We start from the raw sequence: 24,016 nt of genomic DNA, 5'->3' as shown, positions 1-24,016 counted from the left end.
GTGAATATCAGGTGTGGCTGGACCAATATCAAAGTAGCCCATTTTAAGACTGAGATGGCATAGAATCTGGGGATTGTGTGCAAGGGCAAAATTGCACAAACTCAGAGTGCTCCCCCCCAACTGCCCCCACTATCAAACATGTTGTGAGATCAGGGCTGTCCAAAATCTCACGGGAGCCTCCCAGAGCAGGAAAACCTCACATGGGAAACACTTTTAAGCCCTCTGCCTGGCTTACCAGGCTCTGGAGGCTCACGAAAGATCTCTTGGGGAGGTCTGAAGATACATTGGATGCCTGCAATTGGATCCATGTGAGGGCCTCCCGAACCTAGTAAGCAAGGGTCTCCTGCCCTCTCTCTATTTATTTATGTTTATTTTTTGATGTTATGCCTAAAGCTATGAACACATACGTATAAGTTGTGGTTCCACTGTAATTTCTGGAGCTTCTTTCTTACCCCAGCAAATTGCCCAAAGCAGCTCATAGTATACAAAGATGACAGTACAATTTTACTAAAAAACAGCACATTAATTTAGCATTTGAGTTCTAAAATATTTCAGTTGTAAGATTAAAATGTGTTAATTTTCTCTATAGAGAGCATTTCATCTCTGAACATTAGCATGAGCTCTTGTATATGAATTTGGCAGGCCCTCCTATAATCCCTCCCTTAATTTTCATTGTGCTTAAAGGCTAGGGGGAAAAAAGGCAGTAGAACAGAACAATCACAGGTTGATGGTCTTAAAAAGCTGGCTTTTATAGTTGTATCTTACCTTGCAGTCCACAGGATAAAAACCAACACACACTGTGGGGAAAATAAAAGACCTTTTAAATTTCTAACATCTCTGTAAGTGAATTATCACCCAGAATGTGGAATTTCAATCTAGGTTAAGAATTTTGCCCTGTCCTTTTTACTTATTATCAGGTGAGTGTGTCTTCATAATCCTGCTTTAGCGTTTGATTGTAAAGGCAACCGAAATATTTAGTTGGGTTTTTCCATGATGATTTCACATTGTAAGGTTTGTGACGGAGACATGCTTAAAAGCCTGGATCCTTTAGGGTACAGATGCCTGTGTACTTAGACAATGAAATAATCCAATTTTAGCTTGGCGCTGGAGAAGAGTGTCACGCCAGAGCAAATGCAAATTGCTGTGCAGCAGCTGGGTTTGTCAAGAGCAATTTTGAGCTTAGAGGGTTCCAAGTACAGAGGGGAAAGTGTCCCCCTTTCCCCTCTTTGTGCTTGTTAAAAGCTTCTGAATATTTGCTTTTGCTGGAAGCGTAAGTTTGGTTTACACTATGGCTGTTGGAGTTGCCATGAAATGTATATTTTGGATTATAGAATATAAAAACATTATTTTTCAAGAACTCAGCAGTATAGTAGAAACTGAGGGACCTCTCTAGAGGGCTGAAGAGCTTTAATGTCTAATTTCAATTTTCTATCTTGGTTATAATACTAAGTACCTTCGTTGCTTTTAATGGCAGGGGTTATTTGCTGTCTCAAGTCTCTCATATTTTTTGTCTCATGGTATTTTTTTAAAGTTTAAAAAGGTTGTGCAGAGATTTCTCTGTTTCCTCCTAGACTAAAGCAGGTGTTGGAATTCATTTTGCATCAACTTTATATCTATTTTTGGAGAGTATTGCATGTGTGGAGTCAGATCACTTATTACATTGCAAAAGTTTTAACTTCTCCCCAGCATATGTATTGTATGTGTGGCTTCATTTTTTTTAATATGTCTAGGCAAATAACATTATAATGTGTGGGGTTCTGGTCACTTGTTAAGGCTATTTTATGAGTTGTAGGCCAGATGGTTCATGGTGAAACAGTGCAGAGGTTTGGCACATGCAGTTTTGAATGCTGAGCAGTCAGCCATTCTAACATTGCAGAACAGATATGTCAGGCTTGGGTTTATACACATGCAGGGTGGTGGTGTGAAGAGAACTTATTTTGAAGCTTGCATTTCAGTATCCTAGTAGTGAACTTTTAAAGATGAAATCCCTTGAGAGTTTGCACATCTCTACATCTCAGTCACACAGCAAATGCAGATAGCCAACCTGATGCCCTCCGAAACATTGGACGGTACTAGTCTGTTGAAATGGATCTGGTGTAGGGGAATAGAATATTTGACAAGGTATCAAGAGACCTAGAATATTTTAAAACCCCCACTCTGTGGCTTTCATTGGATCATCTTGGGCAGAGATAGCATTAATTGACCCAACCTGTCAATTAATACCAGAGTGGTATTGAGGAGAAAATAGGGGACACCAGGTGCACTGTCCTGAGCTCCATGAAAAAATCTTGAGGGTGAGGAGAGAGATTAAAATCCTGACAGATATGCAGCATAATTCTATTCCATGCATAACAGGGATGAAACATCTTGTGTTTGGAACACAGGTACAGTAATGAGATTTCATAATGTGATAGGAGATGGTTTTGCCTGACCCTACTGCTTTCTCTCCTCTGCCCTTCACTAGCTTCCCAGCTCATGCAAATTGCACAACATAAAATGAGCTGCGCTTTATAATCATAAGCATGTGTTTACTTGCTTGTTTTCCCCCTTTGCATGGAGATCGAAGTCTTCTCCCTTGCACATATGAATCAACTCATTGATCCTTGGTAGTGTGCCAGTGAAAGGCAGCTGATTATTGAGACAGCCTTTCTTGCTTGCATAGATCACCACAGAAGTAGCAAAGCAGTTTTGTCTCACATCCAGGGTGAGTTCTAACTTATTGATGGTAGGGAAACAAAAGCTTCCTGCTTGCTAAGATCTATGTCCTTTGATATGACTCTTGTTAGCAGAGATTGTATCCTGACGAGAAATACTTGTTTCTTACAATAGTTTTTGCAAATCATATAGATTGGGGTGGAGGAGTTTTTGTATGACTGTCTCCTTGTTGTAACTGCTTTTTCAAGCAGATGAGCAGGGAGGGGGAAAGGCAGAGACAGCAATCTCCTATGTTACCTCTGCTTTGAAATTCAGTTCCATCACTAGAGATTTTTATTTCCAGAATATTAGCAGCGGACATGAAAAACAGTTTCAGATGAGCACCAACTTATTCAGGCTTGCTTTGAAATATAACTGGTTTTGGTCTTTCTGGATTCTATGTAAAATTCCATTCGCGGCAAAATGGAGAAGGGATGCATTGCTTATGGGAAGGAAGCTCTTAATAAGGACGTAGGTGATATTGTGAGGATCGCTATAGGTCTGCATTGGCAGTAGAAAGGAAACCTGATCAAAGCTCCTTTAAGCTGCTTTAACATACGGATTTTCAGAAGAGGAAAGTGCAGCCCAGAGAGCTGTCTCACTCTTGAAGGATGACATTCTCTGATCCTGACTGTTGACTCTGCCTGACAGTTATTCTGCTAAATGCCCCCCCCCTTTTATTCCACAAGGGGATTCTTGTTATTTGAATAATCTTAATGTGTCTCTTAAAGCAGATGGGATGTTTGCTATTTTGCCAGATCTTCAGTTCTGGGCCCACTTGAGAGGAAAAGGCTCTTACAAGTATGTGTTTGAAGAAGAGAAAGGGGCTTTACAATGTACTGCAATGAATGTGGTACAGCAAGAACAGTTGGAGTACAGCTCCCGGACTTTTATTTATTACATTTACATACCAGCTTTTTCTTCCAAGGAGCTCAAGTTGGTGTACATGGTTCTCTTCTTCTCACCACAACCCTGTGATGTAGGGTAGGCTAAGAGATGGTGATTGGCCAAGGTTACCCAGGGAGCTTAATGGCTGAATGGGGATTCGAACCCTGCTCTTCCACACTGGCTTATTTTCAGACCAGGATTGATGATGCCATCTGAGAGTGCACCGGGGTATTTGACAGACTGTTAGCTGTGACAAGTGAATAAGATGATAACAAATCTTTTAAGTTGTATTACCATTTGACAGGTTAGCGCATAGAGGAAACTGGAGATGGAGGAAAATACTCAAGCAGAGCCTGGATACGGAGCGTTGTATCTAGTTCTTGTTCTACTTGGAGTTAGACCCATTGTCATTAATATGCACGACTAACTTAAGCCCATAAATTTCATTGTGTCTACTCTGAGTAGAACTTGGTTGGATACAGCCCTTATTTCCTTTGATGGGGTTCCTACTTCATGGTAGCCATTGTAATATTTCTATGCAAGTTTGTTTACATTTCTAATTGAATTTTAAAGGTTTTATTTCAGCTGGCTGAAGACCTTTTGCTAAAGCTCAGTGTTGGACCTGAGAAGTTGGAACACTGAGTTTCATAGGGCTATTCCCGAGGTAACTATGTTTCTGCCCCAAAGCTTATCAGAGATGTGAACCCCACCAGCTAAGTTCCAACATGCTAGCCACCCACCACCCTTCACTAGATCCCTACTCATCTCTGGAGGACAGTAAGCAGGTCCTAATACACTGGGCATTATGCTATGTACTGCTATTAGTTTGTTATATGTATAAAATGGATGGACGCAAACTGCCTGTATGTTTTGGATGTTGCTTGGGGGCAGGGCTGTGGAGGCTGCCATGGAGAGCTCCTGTGCTTCAAAGTTTGCCAGGACACCACTGGTGAATAGCAAACCTATTGTCGAGAAACAAATGCTTCATTTTCACAACTAAACAATGGATGGTCTTGGCATTGTGACTGACTTCACTGGCAATTAATCCCCACTCCAGTGAGCTATGCTCACATGATTTATTAAGATGACATGGCGCATTAGGGTACTATGCTTCCTTTTTAAAAACCAGAGCATTTTAAGTCTTTATCTTGTTTTGTCAACAGGGGAGCTACTAATACTGACGGTATGGATCATTCTGTGCTCCGAAGGGAGGTGCATCATGAGAGGTATGCGTTTTGGTGCAAAATGAATCATGTTTAATATATTAACACTGCTCAGTGCTTGTTTGTTCTCTCAAGACAAATAAGGTTTTTCCCCCGGAGTTTTGGATGTTCTGCCTTTTGTTTATCAACCTCTGGTGGGTGGTGTTATAGTTGTACAGAAGCTCATCACTCATGCACTGACAAACTTGTTTAGCATGTAGCCTATTGTGAGGATTCTGCCAAATCAATTACATTATGTACAATGTTTGTTAAAGCCTGTTTGGTCTTAAAACAGGATGTGAAACTTGATGAGCTGATGAGAGAATCATGGGTTTGGCAAAAGAATTGAGGCACATGCTTGTAATTTATGGATCAGAAGGGGCTGAATGTTACACTCCCATCACTTTTTAGCATATTTCTGTTGCCATATCCAAGTGTTGCCATAGTTTTTAATATCAGTAATTTTGGCAGTATCGTTGGGAAGGATTCCACCTTTCCCCTCAATTGCGTTTTGATTGTCTTTTGTTAGAGAGGCAGCTCTTATTTGCCAATTACTTCTAGTCAGAATGTCAGTGAGATTGCAGCTGTCTGCTGTTTATAAAATGGTTAAAACCCTCCCAATAGCCTTGTTTCTTTTAATCGTACCTCGCTGGCACGTAGCCCTTCCCCTTTCTTCTTGCTCTTTACTCAGCCAACACTTAATTCTCATTGTTTTGTATTTTCTGCTTGAAATCAGCTTGCTATGAAGCTGTTTCTGCCTCACAAAGAATATCCATGTGCATTTGGAATTCAGAGGCTTTTGAGGTATATGGGGAGTTATTACTACCATTTTCCTAACGGGGAAGGAAACTGTTTCTTCTGAAAACATGACACAGGAATGAGACAACTAGCTGAGGAGCTCCTTTGAATATTCTTGCTCTATGAAAATGCATTCCGTGCATTATTTGCATAAACAGCAGATGCAGGATCCTAGTTTGTACCCTTGTGGTATTGTTCCTTGGCCACAGGTGCAATTTTGAGGTGGCAGGAGAGCTTCATTTGTTGGTTGCACCTTTTTTGAGACATCACCTACTTTAAAAAAAACCTGCTTTTGTGATGGTGGTTATTACATTTTGTTTAAACACACTGGGCAATTTTTAACAGAAAGGTTGGTTATGAATATTCCTTCATCATAAATTTAAAATGCACACATTGAAAACACAGGAAAAAAATGTTTCTTCATTTTCTGTTGCATGAGATTTTTCAACTGTTCTTATGTTCTTTAAATGCTGATTTCAAATCTGAAATCGATTTTTGTGTACGTGCTATACAGTGGTGCCTCGCAAGACGAAATTAATTCGTTCCGCAAGTTTTTTCTTCTTGCGAGTTTTTCGTCTTGCGATGCACGGTTTCCCATAGGAATGCATTGAAAATCAATTAATGCGTTCCTAGGGAAACCACCTTCAGACCAGGTCCGGGGACAGTCTGTTCCCCGACCTCTTCTGAAGGCTGGGGGGGGGGGGAACAAGGGCTTTTTTCCCACTGCCAGCCTTCAGAAGGCTGTTCTGAAGGCTGGCGGTGGGAAAAAAAGCCCTTCTTCCCACCTCCCGCCCCGCAAGCTCCGGGGACAGGAGGGCTTTGCTGCCGACCGCCAGCATTTTAAAAGCCCCTGCTGTCCCGGGGCGATTTTAAAATGCTGGGGGGCGGGAGCGAACGCTTCGCACCCGCCCGCCAACATTTTAAGATCGCCCGGGGCAGCAGAGACTTCTCGCCCAAAGCAAGGGGAGCTCTCCGGAGGGCTCCCCGTGCTTCGGGCGACAGGCTGCCGCCCCAAGCCTCGCGCACCCGGCGGGACCTCCTGCCGGGTGCGCGAGGCTTGCAGACACTCGCCCGAAGCAGGGGAAGCCCTCCGGAGGGCTCCCCGTGCTTCGGGTGACAGGCTGCCGCCCCAAGCCTCGCGCACCCGGCGGGACCTCCTGCCGGGTGCGCGAGGCTTGCAGACACTCGCCCGAAGCAGGGGAAGCCCTCCGGAGGGCTCCCCGTGCTTCGGGCGACAGGCTGCCGCCCCAAGCCTCGCGCACCCGGCGGGACCTCCTGCCGGGTGCGCGAGGCTTGCAGACACTCGCCCGAAGCAGGGGAAGCCCTCCGGAGGGCTCCCCGTGCTTCGGGTGACAGGCTGCCGCCCCAAGCCTCGCGCACCCGGCGGGACCTCCTGCCGGGTGCGCGAGGCTTGCAGACACTCGCCCGAAGCAGGGGAAGCCCTCCGGAGGGCTCCCCGTGCTTCGGGTGACAGGCTGCCGCCCCAAGCCTCGCGCACCCGGCGGGACCTCCTGCTGGGTGCGCGAGGCTTGCAGACACTCGCCCGAAGCAGGGGAAGCCCTCCGGAGGGCTCCCCGTGCTTCGGGTGACAGGCTGCCGCCCCAAGCCTCGCGCACCCGGCGGGACCTCCTGCCGGGCGCGCGAGGCTTGCAGACACTCGCCCAAAGATTTTAAAATGCTGGGGGTTGGGAGCGAAGCGTTCGCTCCCGCCCGCCAGCATTTTAATATCGCCCGGGGCAGCGGAGAAGTCTCCGCTGTCCCGGGAAGGCAGGCGGGGGGAGCAAAGACTTTTGCCCCCCGCCAGCCTTCAGAAGAGGTCCAGGACCTCTTCTGAAGGCCGGCTGTGGGCGAAAGTCTTTGCTCCCGACCGCCAGCAATTTAAAACAGGTCCCCGGAGATTTCCCTATGGGCTTTCGTCTTGCGAAGCAAGCCCATAGGGAAATTCGTCTTGCGAAGCGCCTCCAAAACAGAAAACCCTTTCGTCTTGCGGGTTTTCCGTCTTGCGAGGCATTCGTCTTGCGGGGTACCACTGTAGTTATCTTTCAATTTCCGACTTTTGCCGATATGTCATATTTACACTGGGGATAAGTGGACACTGACACGTTGATCTACCCTAACCACATGGTAATTATTGTTTTGCAAACTTAATTTTTCTTTATTTTTATAGTTTTGTAACCTAAATATTTGTATTTTTCAGATTGGACCATGGCTTCTTCAAGTAGCACATTCAATGTCACATTCAATGCTATATAAGTCACTTACATTTATACTCATATTGTGCTACTTTGGCTATGTGTTTAATAAAATATTGAATTCTTGCATTGTGAAAAACAAAGATTATGGTGAAAAGTGAAAAACATGAATTGCAAAAAAAACAAAAACCTAGAGCTTACAGAACAAAACCAACTTCAGATATGAAATCAGCATGTCAAAATTAGGTTAGAACAACTGCAGGTGTCAGTGCAACAAAATTTTTGTTTCCCAGTGAAATTGATTGCAGATGAACATCTTGGAGAACAGAAGCTGAAGTTCACATCATGTCAAAATTGCATATATATTTATTTGTCTGAAAAGTTATTTGTTAACATGTAAACTTTTCTTAACATTGGAAATCAGTTGATTCGATCTTTGATAGTAAGTTTTTTCAAGTGACATGACAAAGAGCGATAAGATTGTGCAGGATATTCTGATGTCCTATGTAGCTTTGGTATTAAACAGACAAACAGCTCTCTGATCTTAAAATAAATTGTCCCAATATGAGAAGGTTATCAGAGATAGATATACTTGCTTAAATTAGTGGTTCCCCAGCTTTCCCCCCTGTGGTCCTCTTGAAAACTGCTAGGGGTCTTGGCGTACCACTACATCATTTTTCAGCCTGTTGTACCAATTGTAATGTGCTGGGCTAGGTACCATATGATTTTAAATTGTCTTTTTATTGCTGCTTTTATTTCTTACAGTTCCTAGAATTCAAATTGTAATATAATGAAAGACAATATAAGAAGTAAAAGAAGCAATAAAAATACAGTTAAAAATAATATAAATATTTAATGTGAACCCACTGCAGACCACTTGAATGAAGCTTGTGGACCACTGGTGATCCTTGGACCACAGTTTGTAACTCTCTGCCTAAACTATATGATCCTAACATTATCTTGTCATGGCTTCTTTAAATTTTAGTCAGCACATGATGATTTGGGAGAGCACTACCAAAAAGTAGCCATCTGTCCTCTGTCAGACCTTCCAGTTGTCAGTATCCTTCTTTCTTAAATTGTGGTGTTCAGAACTGGATAAAGGACTCCAAGGTGATCAAGGCAGAATAGAGCAATACTATGACTTCCCTTGATCTGGATGTTCTACTTTTGTTGATGTAGTCTAGAATAGCAATAACTTTTTTTGCTACAGCATAACACTGTTGGCTCGTGTAAATTAAGCTTGTGGTCTACAAAGACCCCTACATTTTTTTCACATGTATTACTGGCAAGCCAGGTTTCCCCATCTTACATTTGTGCAGTTTGGTCTTTGTGCCTAAGTGTAGATTCTGAAATTTTCCCTATTAAAATTCATTTTGTTAGTTAGCTGCCATGTTCTCCTATCTGTTAAGGTTATCTTGAATTCTGATTCTGTGTTCTGTGGCATCAGGTACCCCTTTCAGTTTGGTGTCCTCTGTAAATTTGACGAGCATCCCCTCCATTCTTTCATTCACCTCATTTATAAAGGTGTTGAACAACAAGGGGCCCAGGACAGAACCCTGCAGCTGCCCTCTTGTCGCTTCTCCCCAGGAACCATTAGTGGGCTGTCTTTGGATTTGGTCAGTCAGATGAAGTTGACTGTACTGGGTATTCACTTGGCTTAGCAAGGATGGCAGTGCTAAAGGTTTCACAGAAATGGTGGGCTGTGAAAAGGGGGGTGGAGAGAAAGGTATAATCTATGCAGCATTCCTCAAACAGGTTCTCTCCATATGTTTGACAGCAGCTCCCAACAGCTGAGAGAGTGCAACTGGAGAACACCAGGTTGCGATAGTTTGTGAAACTGAGTCTTAAAATCCTGTACTAGAAACCTTTGGTGCACTTTCATTAGCCATTTCATCAGACGTACAGCTTTCTGCAATCCTGGCTTGAAGAAACAAACTTCCAAAACTAGCCCCCCCAAATGACCCCACTGTGGAGCTCTACTTAACACTCTGCATAGACTTGAATAGTTATGAATGCTGTTTAATTAGCCACCTACTCCTTAATTTTCTTGTCAAATTGATATTCAGCTCTTGAAGGATGTTGCTTCTCTGTCAGCTGGATAAGATCATGTAACCTAAAGCGTTTTCTGTGGGAGTAGCTGCTGTTTAGTTGCTTGTTCATGGCAAATTAATTGTTTTTGGGGAAAGAGAAATGAGGAAGGAGTGGTGGTTGGCTGTTAGATGCATTTCAGTTTTTAATAACTTTTAATTTTAGCTTTCAGCCTGTCATGCTTGCATATTTCTGAAGGGCAACCCCCTCCCCAAGTTAAATTTGTCTGAGGACATTGAGCCCCTTGAAGAAAGAGTGGGATCAAAATATGATCTGTGTAGAACTCTTTCGTTTCTCTTTAGTAACACAGTCCAGAACAGAAGGCCCAAGCTGCATTCAGAGCAGTTAAAATAGATTCTCACTGTTGGGAAAGACCCTTAGGACCTTTGCAGATCCAGCCCTGCCCTTAAAGGCTCCGGTGGAAAGGATTTCTGTGTCGCTTTCAACAAATATTCAGTTATTGAAATTGTTCCTTCCCCCTTAAAATTTCACCGGAATTAGTTGCCCATGTGTTTGTGAACTTGGTTCAAAGGGTTAGTGATTATCTTTCAAGTCCAGTGCAGTTTGGTACAATGGGACCGTTCCTCCCCGTCCAGCATCTTTATTAAAGTTTATCAGCAGAGGCACTCTGCTTTTCACTAACATTTGAAGCACATTTGATTGGGATTAGGGTGAGGAAGCTCCTTCCTGCAGAAAGGCTGCCCTGCCCTTTCTTTAATGGCACTTCTGCTGCATGGCAGAAACCTTTCTCATTAGGAAGGCTTTGGTGCTATAAAGAACATCAGCCACCAGGCCTGCATTGTTCTCCTGTCTTCCCAGTGCCACATGTTGCTACTACTTAACAAGGATCGGGTGGAAGGGCAAGACAGGGGGAGCTCTGTGTAGGTGTAGTGGTAGAGCCAAATCAGTGCTGTGCTCACACTCCAGGCAATCAGGCTTTGACTACCTGGCCTGAGACGTAGGGAGGGTCTAGGGTGAAGGAATCTGCTTAATGTGTTGTAGTGATGATCTCTGTTGTTATGTGTGAGGTGTTTGCCAGATCTATCCTCCAAGCTTCCATCAGAAAGTTTGGTGTGTTCTTCCATTGCCTCTCCTTGCTGCCATTCCAGAGGTAGATCAGTTCCAAGAGTGTTGGGGAGTTCTGTTGGTTCTAGTCTCTTTGTTGTTGTGATCTTTGTTGATCCTCTTGTGATAAGATCGAAGAGGAAGCCCCAGCAATATTTAATTCCAGCTTTTTGCAGTTTAATTCTGTAAGCACATAAAGCCCCCCAGCCCCGTGTTTCAGAAGCCAGACCTTCATTACCATAACTGGACTGTTTTTATAAGGATATTAGGTTCCACAGTTTGTTCCACATTTCCTCTTTCTTCCTGTAACGGGCAGAGCAGACAATTATATCATGGAGGAAGTACCCTCAGTTTGGGTCTGAGTCCTTTTGTGTGCCTGTTCAAAACCAGCTGCAGAGATTATGAGGTCTGGAAGCATTGATTTAAGCCATGTGACAATAAAATGTGCAAGATCATTTCCTTCCATGCCCTCTTCAAAAGAATGAAAATGTAAAATTATTCTCCTATTTAAATTTTCTGCATCTTCAGGCATGTTGCGTATATCTTTTTCTAATTATTTGATATTTTTGTAATGGATTTGGCTCAATTCTTTTGTTGTTTTCTGTTAAAGAGTCAAGCCTTGTGTTAAGTTCTGTCAGTTTTGATTCCATTGGAAGCATTAGTTCTTTTCAAGTGTTTTTAATAAGCTCCTTTATAGCATCATAGTGCTGCAAATTCTTCTCTAAGTTATTGCTTCCATGTTCTTTCTCAAACAAGGAAGAGGCCTCTTTTGAGGGTGGTGCCATCTTGGCTGCTGTCTCCATTGTTGTCTTCATCGCTGCCCTCTCTCAGGCAGGAAGAATTAAGAGACATCATCTTTTACTTTCAGCTTTTCTGAATGCATTTGCATTCCCCTCTCCTTTCTTCAAGGTTTGGTTTTTTTTAGGCAGCAGGGGCTTTTGTTCCAAGCTGTTTTTCTGGGCTTTGGAGCAGAGCTTAGAGCAGAGCTTTCCAAACTGTGTGTCGTGACATGTTAGCGTGTCGGCTGCAGTGTGTAGGTGTGTTGCATGAATGCTCCCCATGCTCCTCCCGGGGCTGGAAGGGGGTTAGTTTAACCTCTGGTTTGCTAGTACAGTAAAAGTGAATTACCATGTCGTGAAATGATGCATGTCTAAAAATGAAAAGTTTGGAAAGCTCTGAGTTTAACTGGCTATCTTATTTCCATCGTGGCCAACCCCCCGACTACAATTCCCATCATCCCTAGCTAACAGGACCAGTTGTCAGGGAGGATGGGAATTGTAGTCCCAAACATCTGGAGGGCCAGAGTTTGCCTATGCCTGGTTTAAATGCATGCTCTTAATCTGTTCACATAATCACCAGAAGGTGGCATTACTGATTTTGAATAAACATCACCTTACTTTCTGGGTCTTAAACTTCATTGTGTAATAACTTTGCCCCTGGGTGCTGCAGAGTTTGACAGAAATTTGTGCAGCTAAGATTCTTCAATGTAGAGGGAGCTGCCATATTGATCTGTTTTTATCCTAAGCTGCCGTCTAATTCACTTCTGTCATATTGACAAAGCTTCACTCCCCCCTCCCCCAAATGTGAAGTTTATAGCAGGCTTACCTAGGGATTGGACCAAATCATAATTCTTTGGAAAGCAGGAATATACAGTGGTACCTTGGGTTACATATGCTTCGGGTTACATACACTTCAGGTTGCAGACTCCGCTAACCCAGAAATAGTGCTTCAGGTTAAGAACTTTGCTTCAGGATGAGAACAGAAATCACGCAGCAGCGGCGCTGCAGCAGTGGGAGGTCCCATTAGCTAAAGTGGTGCGTCAGGTTAAGAACAGTTTCAGGTTAAGAATGGGCCTCCAGAACGAATTAAGTACTTAACCCGAGGTACCACTGTAGCACCAAAATTATACAGCATCATTGACAGTCTGATAATACATATGTTTACTTGGAAGTAAGCCCCCCCCCCTTGATAAGACTTGCATCTTTTGTTTAAACACATAGATTACACAAAGTCAACCTGAGTAGTCACACACATTGTAACTAAGTTTGAACAGGTCTTTAATTTGAATTTTCTGTGACCATGCAAGTGCTGGTATAGAAGCATTAAGTACTCCTAAACCTTCCACTGAGTGCAGTATCCCTTCCAGAAGATCCTGTTGCACATTCTGAATTCCTTTAGCTTCATTTTGGTGCTATAAGCACTATGATGGGGGCACATCCTTCTGGAGCGGAGGAGCAGAGAAACCCTGGTCTACTGATAGTGCCTTGTTTTTGACTTCTTAAGGCTTTATTATTCAGAAACTGAAAACGACACTATACTTTTGGGTAAGTTCCTCTCTTGAGAAATGCCTGTGGACTATCACGTCTTCTGTAAAGTCTGCTTTTGCTAGAAATGTCTTATCTTCCAGAGGTGGATCTAACAGAAACATGGCTTTGGATTGTTTGTTACCAGCATGTCAGCCGAATACCCCCCCCCCCAACCTCCAGAAAACAATTTAAAAACAAAATTAAAAAGCAGTTTTAAAGAATGTAAACAGTATTCTCTGCTGGGTAGCAGCAGTCCTTTTATAGTCTATCAGGCCCTGTCCTAGGCCTGGTGGAGAGAGGCAGGAGCAGGACCCTCAGACTCTCAGCAGGTGCTCTGTGTCTTGTGTGCGCGCGCACTTGCATTGCTCTGTCCCCAAACTGTAATGAACTTCTTAATGATCCTGAGTCTCACACCTGCAGGCAACTTGACTAGGAGGAAATTAGTATGAGGGTATTTTTCCTATGATTTTTGGGCGGTGGGGTGGGGGGAACAGGAAGGAGGATACAGTGTGAAGTTGAAGTTTTCATCTAATCCTTGCTTTCATTACATAGCTGAATAGAACAGAATTGTGTGTTTGTGTTATATTTAATGGTGTTTGGAAAGGACAAATGTACTGTGGAAAAACCTTTTAAGACCTCAAGCTGTCTAGATCTTACATGATTAAAAGGTCACAATTTGAGGCCATCTTAACCTATAATTCCAATAGCAGTGACATGTCATCTGAGAAGCAAATAAATGTGATCCCTGGTGTATAAGGATGCATTAATTCAACAGTTCTATTAATTAATTAATGTTTTATTGAGTAGATTCCATATTTAGTTATTGCTTAATTGATAATTGTGTGATTTTCCTTTTCTGGCACGCTTTATATTGTCCTAGAGATGAAGGTGTTTTTGAAAGAGCATGCAGTGCCTATGCATAGTTGCATTTATTGCCACCTGGATCTTGCAAGTTCTGGAAAGATGATGGATCTAGCTCTTTGGCTGCTAGTAGCAGTAGCTTAAAATATAGCAACTCCATCCTTAATCCCCCTTATATGAGAACTTTCTTTGATGCAAAGAAGAGGTACTCCCTTGTGTTTTAATTTCTGCATGTTGTTGAGTTCCAAATGGAAAACAAAGTCTACATTTTAGTATAGTACTTGTGTTTGACCTAGAAATTGCAGATAGTGCAGAATGCTGCAGCAGGTTGCTGACAGGAGTGAGAGCTCTGATGAGACGTATACACTGGTTCATGTTCAGTGTGTTACTATCGGTGTATATAAAGCCATTAGCAGCTTGGGACCAGTTTTCTTGTGCGACTGCCTTTCCCTGTATGTCATAGTTGGAAGGGACCCTAAGGGTCATCTAGCTCAACCCCCTGCAATGCAGGAATCTCAACTTGACCGCTTCATTCTCTGCAGCTATCACTTTTACAGGTGCCATGTAACACTCATTTGATAGTTCTAAGAAATGGATCTTTCATTGTGGTGGCACCCACAGTTTTCAACTTCCTGCTTGTTGAAATCAGGCAGGCGCCTTCACAGTACTCTTTTCAGCGCTTGCTTAAAATATTTTTGCTTAGGCAAGCCTATGCAGGTATGCAGCTGTTGACGTGATGTCATCTCTTTTACTGTTGATTTCAATTATTTTTAAATGTGCTTAACTGTTTTTTATTCATCATTCTAATATTTCTTGTAAATTACTTACAAGCTTTATCACAATCAATTGTCATATAAGTTTTGTTAAGTACAGTAAGAATAAAACACCAAGTGCTTACAGAAGGCGCAGCATTGCTGGGAGTTCTTTTAACCCCTCCCTTGACCACTTCTTGGAGGCTATGCCATGTGACCAAGCAAGGAAGACTGTAAACAGAGCATGGATGCCCAGTGCACTGACCCTTGATGCTGTTTTCTTGGTTGGGATCTCTCTTTGCCCCCTTCTATCATGAGCGCTGCTAAACTTACCCTCCTTCCATAGCCTTTGGCCTTTCACCTTTAAGATTTCAGCTACTGGCCACTGAAAAAAAACGGTGCTTGGCATCCTAGTGACTTGCAATCTGCTATGAACATTTTGTTTCATCTGCAGCTGAAGCATGTCTTGACCAGAGTTTGGCACTGCTATTTGCACCCCCAGTTTATTGTGCATGTGGTAGAAGAATGTACACCATGTAAATAAATGCAGGCCAACATCTGCTCAGATTGCTTTCCGGAAGAAAGATGAGCCAGCAGCTGTCTCAGCTAATATATCCAAGGTTTTCATTGTGATTTAGCATTGTTGTGTTGAAAGGGACTGAAAAGTGTATCTAGTCTGTCCTCCTGACAGAAGACAGAGCCCTATTTTGAAATAACTCTTTATAGAGTGAGGATTTCAGATGGGGTTACTAAGTTGTAACTGTTTTGATGATATGGTGCATCTGATCAGATATGTTAACTGAGTTGTGCAATACATGTTTTTATCAAGAAATATTGAGTGATATCCAGCTAAATCATGTTCAGAGTAGACCCATTGAAGTCAGTGGGCTTAAGTAACAAGTCCAATGATTTCAGTGGGTCTTCCTGAAGTATGATGAAATTATGATGCCCATCTCTAGGTGGCTCCAGCACCTACAGCTCTCCTTAGCATAATAGATGCTCCTGGTTGTTTGGAGCAAGCTTCTCCAACCTGGTGTCTTCCTGATGTTTTCAACTACAGCTGCTGTCTTCCCTGACCATTGGCCATCCTGGCTGGGGCTGATGAGAGTTGTAGTCCACACAGCCTGGAGGGTCCCAGGTTGAAAAAGGCTTATCTAGAAAACCGAGCAGCTGAGATATGTGAGCTAAATCCCATGCCAAGATGAAGAGTGTTAATAATGGTCTCATCTGGGGGAAACATTGCCGCCCCTTCCCAATATATAGAACAGTTGAAACACAACCCAATCACTTAGTCTCCCGAGTGGAGCATTTTCTTGAATTTCTGCAGTGTTGGTGATTATTTGGCTTGATTAACTCTGTTCCCACTGGAAGAAGTACTGGTAATTGTTCCAGAAGATTCCAAACCAATGTGTTGCCTTGAGGAAGGTGTGTTGCCTCTTTTCAGAGATCAGCTCTTTTTGGGGGAGGGGGGTTAGGGGTAGGTTCTGAAATGGCTTGCATTTTATCCTTTGCTTCAGTTGGCTGTACAGCTTTATTGTTCTTACACATTGGTAGTATGGGCTGAAGGCAAAGGTCTGTTTGTAGAGGAGCAGAATTGATGAGTTGCTGGAACTGTTAATACTAATACAGTGGCACCTCAGGTTAAGTACTTAATTTGTTCCGGAGGTCCGTTCTTAACCTGAAACTGTTCTTAACTTGAAGCACCACTTTAGCTAATGGGGCCTCCTGCTGCCACCACGCCACCAGAGCACGATTTCTGTTCTCATCCTGAAGCAAAGTTCTTAACCAGAAGCACTATTTCTGGGTTAGTGGAGTCTGTAACCTGAAGCATATGTAACCTGAAGCGTATGTAACCCGATGTACCACCGTATTGGTGAGCTATGTGAAATAGCAATTGTTTAATTTACAGTAATGGAGGAGGACTGGGAGCCTCTAAGGGAAAACAAGGTAGACAAGCCATTTCCCTGATCAAATTGCATGGTGGCTTTCTGCCCTGCAGTGCCTCCAAGGGGTCAGTGCTGATGAGCAGTGAGGATCTAGGCCCCTGGTTGGCAACAGTGCCCTTGTAACTGCATAGCTCTTATGGCACCTTCTTGACCAGACTTGACCAGACTCCGGCACTGAGGAAGATTGGAAAGCATCAATTTACCACCACCACCACCACCACCCCTTAGTGCACTGGCACATAGCAGAATTACCATATTCTGTTACTCCACAAGCAGCAGGTCTTCTGTCTTGCTTGCCACAACTAGGCAGCGCTTGAGGTTGAACAGCAGTGACCTTGCTGCTCTTGTCTTCTGTAGGTGTCAGTAGATGAAAGGCACTCTTTTAGTACTGAACTTGATCATTAATCTTGCTTTTTAAAAAATAAATGTGTGAAACACACCAGTGATCTGGCAGAGAAGCAATGATTATGTAATGTGTACAGTGTTAAGTTTAGCCAATGGTGCTTGGCTGCATGATGCAAAGGATTCATGAGTGACGGCAGGGTCCAGTGTGGAGCGATCTATGCAAATGAGACCAGTTCATACACTGTTGGTAGTACACGCTTTGAAAAGTAGGCATCAGTCAGCATGTAAATGTGTGACTTTATCCAGTTCTGTGAATGCAGCCTTTGGCGTTGGCTGCATGCTTCAGTAAATCTGCTTTTTTTGGCAATAAATCTGGCTGGTCTTATCAGCAAAACCAGATCTCTGGAGTGTCAAGTTTTCTTCCTTAGAATGAAAATCCAGAGCTGAATATGCTCACAGTGTCACATGTGGCATGTGCATCTGCCTTCTACCCCCACATCTTTGAACTCTCTATCTTGCTAATTTTCAGTAGCGTTTGTGATATTAACATGTCCTCCTCCTCCATTGCTTTAAGAAGGCTGCTTAAAAGATTGTTCTCCTTGGGTTAGGGCTATAGGCCCAGCAGCATTCAGTTCAGCTCTCTGTGTTGGTATGTCATATGCCTCTGTACCTTGGATACCTGCCCATAACTACAGTTCTCCTTGCAGCTTGGGACTTGAACACAAAATCTTAGAGCCCTTTCTGCTAGTGCCTCCTTCCTGCAATGCAAATGAAGCTGAACAGAAATAGCTTTATTAAATAAAAAGCATTCTTGCTTTCATAGCCTTTTCCATTATACAGTATTTAGACTTTTCGCTGAGGAAACATTCAGGTCATGCATGCTACTGAACATAAATCTGCTCTAGTGGCTCCTCACCACCGAGAGATGAGAGAGAAAGAGACACATCAAGTCCATAAAAATCAATATTGGAGTCCACTTGTGACCCTTCTACAATAGTATGCAAATGGTTAGCACTTGTTCATGGGAGCTGCTGTAGACACACCTAACGGGTCAGTCAAGCCACTGCTTGGTTTGGGGTGAAATTCCTTTCTGTTCTCCCCTACTCTTCCCCTAACAAGCTCTCTGTCAGAGATGCCTTCATAAAGCAGATAAATTTATGTGTGTGCTTTAAGTGCACTTTTAAAAAATGCGCACGCGCTCTCACACATGGTAACTGCTTGCCCCTGGAGGTCACCACCAGACCACAGGGGCTGTGTTTGGGTATGTGTGACGGACACCTGCGTGTCCGGCTGCTTCATCAGGACTTCAGGCAGTTTGTGAGCTCTTGGGGGGGGGGGGGCTGCTCTATTTGATTGTTGATCGCGTTCCTGCAAGGACAGTTATTAGCGGCACATTGCTCTCCATTTGCTGCAGACAGAAGACGGAGAGCAATATTCATGTCACCTGAGCATATTGTAAAAATGCATGGGGTTTTTACTCATCTCACCTGGAAGCAGAGAATAGGGAAAATGAGAGTGCCTTGAATCCGAAGCTGTGTGGAAGAACATGCAGGAATCTGCAGATATGTATCCTTGTTCGGTCGTTCGGTCACCCTGACTATGGATTAGGAAAGACTGGTTTTTTTCTCTTCTCCTTCCCATTTATTTTCCTTTTCTTCTTAAAGAAAAGCAAAAATATACTATTGTTATTATGCAATAGGCTTTTGCCACAATGGCATCCTTGCATTCTTTGCCTTGCACGGAAGCAAAACAGGCTGCTTTGTTTGGTCACTGATCTCTTTGTCGTTTGGCCCAGGGCTATGCTGAGATTTCTCTCCCACTTGTATTGTTGCAGCTCAAATGAAGAATGTTCAGAGGATGACAAGTGTGTACTGAGTCGGTATGTTGCTTCGTTTTCATTATGGATCCCATCTTTTTTTTTCCTTCCCCTTTCCCACCCTGCTACTATTGGTCAGAAATCAGGTTAATAGGTACAGAATGTAGTATGGTGCTGCAGTGTGACTGTGAAGGTAGAACAATAGCACTACAGGCTTGTTCTTGGGGTGGGGGGGTGGAGAGGCATTCTTTTTATAGAAAAAAGCTGCATTGTGGTGACTTGTAAAGTGCAGCTCCTCTCTCTCTCTCTCTCTCTCTCTCCCCCCCCCCTCTTTCTTTCTGTTGAACATATACTGCAGTCAACACTTCTCTAACGAGGTGGCACTATTCGAGTTGGAGTGATAGAATCGCCTTATTGCTTTAGGGGACAGCAGGGTTTAAAATGAGATGCCTCTCAACCCCTTTTTTCAGACTGGAAGCTTTGGTTTAAGCTCACTGGCAAGCTCGCTTGGCTTGTTCCGAGCTTCAGGAGCCACCGTTGTGCCAGTAGCGTGTGTCTGGAATGGAAGTCCAAGTTGGTAGTCTGTTATGGAAACGCTGTTTGCTGTTATTGTAGTATCGTGGTGACCAACATGCCATTGAAATGGAAAACGAGTTCTCCTGCTATGTGGAAATTCCCAGTTCCTGTGCTTAAAACATCCAGGTCGTCGCCACTTTCTCCAGCATACATGTAAGTGAGAGAACTGAGGCTATTTTAAGGTGGGGTTTCTTTTGTGAGATTACACCCCCCCTCCCCGGGCTTTTGTTTTGTGAGACATAACCCCCCTCCTTTCCCCCCTTTTTCTTACGTGGTGCCCTGATGTGACATTGGTCTCAGGATTTTTATTTCTAACCTTGCATTTCTTTCATTAGAACCTCTAAAATTTAGCACTCCTTTTGTTGTCAGTTTCCCATTTTTTCTCCCCTCCCCAAACGATGGATGTTGTGTTGAGTCGTTCCTTTGTTGAAAAAGCAGAGAAATGGTGCAGATTTGGACACATTCATAATTCCTTTTCGGTGCCTATTGTCAAAGTTTGTGTGGTCATTTGTCCTTAAAGATCTTACGTGAGCAAGTCAGAATCATCAGTACCCAGATCTTCCTTTTTATAGCTAATTTTAAAAATGAATATGTATGTAATGCCTACCATTATGTCATTTCTGTATTGTGTGTGTGTGTGGCACTGTGAAATATTGGAATTGCTTCCTGTGACTGCAGTTTTTTACTCGTTCTTTAGCTGTTCCTTAGAAGTCAAAGCAGAAGTCAAAAATTAAATGTTGCCACTGCCAGATATGCCTTGATTGGGCTTAGGATTCATATTCTTAAAGGGCACTGTGGCATTTTAATAGACTGTGTTTTTCTGGCTGACATTGAGCACCACACATGGCCTGCAAAAAATGAATGCAGTAAGGAGAAGTTAACTTGGTTCTGGTAGTGCTCATTAATAAATGAGCCATGGTGGGAACAGCTTCCATGGTTCATACTTATAAAACACAAAATATATGCTCAGCCAGCATTGAGGCAGTTCTCCTTGAGGGTTGCATGAATGAAATGTGGTAACTTGATGCTTTCAGCTTGTATACTTACCAACATCACAAAGGAGCAAATGGCTCATCAGTTTTGTTGGGCAAATATGATTAGCAGCATCATTTTGCTGAAATACCTTTTTTAAAAAAAGCTTTTTACTAACTTGGAGCATCTAAAAATTATAGTATCATAATTCTGAAGCTTGAAAGCAAATTGTTGAGTGTGACGCATGGGAAGGGGGAAATGGCTTTGTGCTAAGGGTTTTCAGGCATTTCCATATTTCAGAGAGAACCTGCATTGCCTAGTGATCAGCACTGTTGTGGATTTAAAAAATATTGGAAAGAAAGGGAAACTCTGCTCTAGGCTAATTTCTGGTGTGCCTACCACTTACACAAAGGGAGTTTGCTGCCATTGTTTTCTGTAGAGGCAGCATATAAAAAATACAGTGTTGAATAGAACTGTGCATGGTTGGTGCATTGTCCAGCTCTTATACAGCAATACATGAGGCATAAATCTTCAGGAGGCAGCTTCAACTGTAGGTGAGAAGCCACAATTGTCTCTGTGAAAACTGGGTTTCATTCATAGGTGTGTAAGCTTCAGCTTGTAGAAGGTTGCTTAAGTATTGTTTTAAAATCATATAAAAATTCTCTAGAGGTCCTTACGAACTGCTCTGTTGTAAATATTCCTGCGATAGGTGTTTATACTTTAGTTATAAGTAACTTTGTCTTCCATTCTGCATTCTATTTAGGGAGGGGGTTGGCATTGCTATACTGGTGACTAAAAACTTCTATTATGCCATGCATATGTTTATTGGCATACCCACGCTCATGCCAAACCACTGCTACCTGCCCTTAGCACTTGGTGTCTGGTGGGCTATAATTCAAAACGTATTAAATCAGGACTAAAAGGACCAACCACTTAATGTCAGAATACAGTGTATGAGGGCTACTGCAGACCTGAAATGTTTTTTTCAAGTTTTTGTTCTACAATAGGATTTCAGAATGCCCCAAGCTAAAAACCCTTTGAAATCCTAGGGTGACCAGAGTGATGATTACAAATATGGTGCAGTTTGCCATTAGGAATTGGTAGAATCACTTTGCTCATTATCAGTTTTAAACAGTAGTGCATTATGATTCAGTGCCAAAGCTCTGATTGTCTTGGTTTTCTTAAAACATGTGCTTTGGTTAAATGCCATTCTCTGTCATATCCATTGGTCTTTAATGTTGCAATTTTAGAAGTGAGGAAGAAGCCCTGTTTTTGCCATTCTTCTAGCAGCAATATTGTGTTAATGCATAGAATTTGCCTTCCAAATCAAGAACCATATGCCTAATTTATCTTGCTTCTTGTAAGAGCTTAATCCTTGATTAAGACTGACAAAACTCTGTATGCTGCATGTAACCTGCTTTGCAACCAGGTCAGCTTCTTTCCAAAAAGACTCACTTCATTTTGGCAGGCAGAAGGTTACCAAGGCTGAGGTTTCCCCCCTTAACATTCTGTATCTAGCTGTTCCTCTTAGAGTAAATTGGGTGTGTTGTAGGAGATTGGGGTCTTTCATGTCCTTTAGAAAACTTTCTACGCCTTTGGGAATAAAAGATTTACCTGTTCATACCCTCTGTTTGCGGGGTAGTATGAGCAAGGCTGTTTTTAGCTGGAACTCGCCAATTCAGCTTTCAAGTGGGAGCCGTTGCCATTCTAAGAGCACCGGGGAAGTGTTCATGGTGAGTTCTGGCACCTCTTTGGTTTTTTTGGTGTCTTTTTTTGAAAAATAGCACTGGGTATGAGGGATGCACTCACAGAAGGAATACAGCTTGTGTGCAGTTACTCTTTGTGACTGTGGGGTGAATGTTTTCTGCCTGGAAATCCTATTGATAGGAAAGCACTCCTTTTTTCGTAGGGCAGAAGGAATAAAAAAATGGGCAGCCTCTCCTTATACCTTATCATTGTGATGTAGGTTTGTTCAGTGGATTGTGTGAGTGTCAATTCTCCATGAGTCTGTTCACCAAAGGTGAGCAGAACACACAGCTCTCTAATTCTTGTTTGTGAAACTCCTGTGTCTCAATTTGTCCACGTCTCTTCTTTGTGTGCCAGAGGACTTGAGAGTGGAAAGTGGCAACAGCAAACAGTGGAAAGCAAGTAAGTTAAGACAAAATATGAATTGTGGGTGGTTGTAAGTGCTGCCAACTCAGGTGGTCACAGACTGGGGGCGAACGAACAGGATCTGCAGTGCTAGTTAATCTAAACCTCACTAAAGCTATGAAGACTTCTCCTTAGCCTCTTCCCTGCCCCAATAGAATGCAGTGTTTTTGTTTCTACATAGCTGCTGCAGCCAGAAATGACTGTCCCACGCCCCCCCCCCCCCCCCCCGGAAGAATACAGTGGATGAGAATGGATTTTGCACTTGGGGAAACCTTTTGAGATATCTGCCTAGTAGATATCCTGTGGGGTTGTCGTTGTTGTTGGTTTTTTTTGCTATGTTCTCTCTGTGCAATGTAGATCAGTTAAAAGCTATCCAATTATCAGAGTTAGAAAAGCTAAATACCATGATTACCAAGAAAACTTTCCCTATCTCTTATCCAACTGGTGCTAGTGTGGATTCAGTGAGGTCCAGAAATGGGTCTGGTAGAAATCTTTTAAAAAGGGCTATCCCTCCAGATCATGCCTTATCTGTGTCCAATATGGGAAAGGATACTTCTGTGGAATGCTAGTGGAATCACTGTAGTAAAACTCAGAGGTGAAATCCTCCTGCTTAACTATGACAGCCAAAACAGAGGACTGGTGAATTGTCCTTTTGAAGATGCCAGCACTTCCCTTCAGGTCCCCTTGCAGACATCCATTCCCTGCCACAGATGTAAAGGGAATCCAGAAAGCAACTGAGTGAACAAGGTTGACTGCCGCCTTACAACAGGGGAGCTTTCCTGTTGGGAAGTCTCCACATCAAACAGAAATCCAGACACAGCTTCTCAAAAATGGTCCAGGAGCTTTTTTGTCTTCTAGTTGTGGCTATGAGTAAGAGACTGTAGATCAATCATAGTCCTGGAGGCTATGAACATGAGTCCTGGCCTCAAGCTATTGATGGTGGAGTTCTCTGCCACTGTTGCTGCACAAAGTCAGGGGGATTATAGATGATTAAAGGTCACATGCCTGGAAACCTTGGCAGCTGGACTCCAGTGTCATAGTCCCTGTACTACCAAGGCAGCAGACCAGAAGATGGAGCTGGGAGTACTTTAAGCCAGCCCTGTTGTTCTTGGGCTCTATCAGGCTCTCTAATGAAGTGTCTTTCTCCCATCCCCCCCTCACACTAGCACATAGTTCACATCTTGTGTAGTCCCTTGTGGGCAAATATTGTCCCTATCTTCCCAGTGTTACCTTGCAAACTGCTTTGCACTTTGTCAGTTGAAAATCTAATGCTGTCATTCAAGCTAAGATAAAAATTGTTTTTCAGTAAATACGTGTTTTGGCATTGAGTGATGTACACTGAGTTTATTTTTATTTCTGGTTTT

General features: G+C 43.0%; 1 protein-coding gene across 12 annotated transcripts in view; it reads left to right on the top strand.

Moving 5' to 3' along the window:
• The window catches only part of KLHL13 (kelch like family member 13), a 78,125-nt gene that overhangs the window by 17,888 nt on the left and 36,221 nt on the right, over window positions 1-24,016 (top strand). For 5 of the 12 annotated variants that reach the window (XM_028715543.2, XM_028715539.2, XM_028715535.2 and 2 more), the window contains 3 exons: window positions 4,746-4,808; window positions 18,972-19,016; window positions 19,569-19,682. In XM_028715543.2, coding sequence (XP_028571376.1) covers window positions 4,746-4,808; window positions 18,972-19,016; window positions 19,569-19,682 — 222 coding nt within the window. Of the gene's footprint in view, window positions 1-4,155; window positions 4,247-4,745; window positions 4,809-13,038; window positions 13,252-18,971; window positions 19,017-19,568; window positions 19,683-24,016 lie in introns of those variants that run through there. The other 7 variants (XM_077922430.1, XM_028715540.2, XM_077922428.1 and 4 more) reach the window with 5 other exon arrangements.

The sequence above is a fragment of the Podarcis muralis genome, chromosome Z (genome assembly GCF_964188315.1).
Source record: "Podarcis muralis chromosome Z, rPodMur119.hap1.1, whole genome shotgun sequence".
Taxonomy (NCBI): domain Eukaryota; kingdom Metazoa; phylum Chordata; class Lepidosauria; order Squamata; family Lacertidae; genus Podarcis; species Podarcis muralis.
Note: the sequence above shows the minus strand (reverse complement) of the source record. Positions and strands in the feature narration are given on the sequence as shown.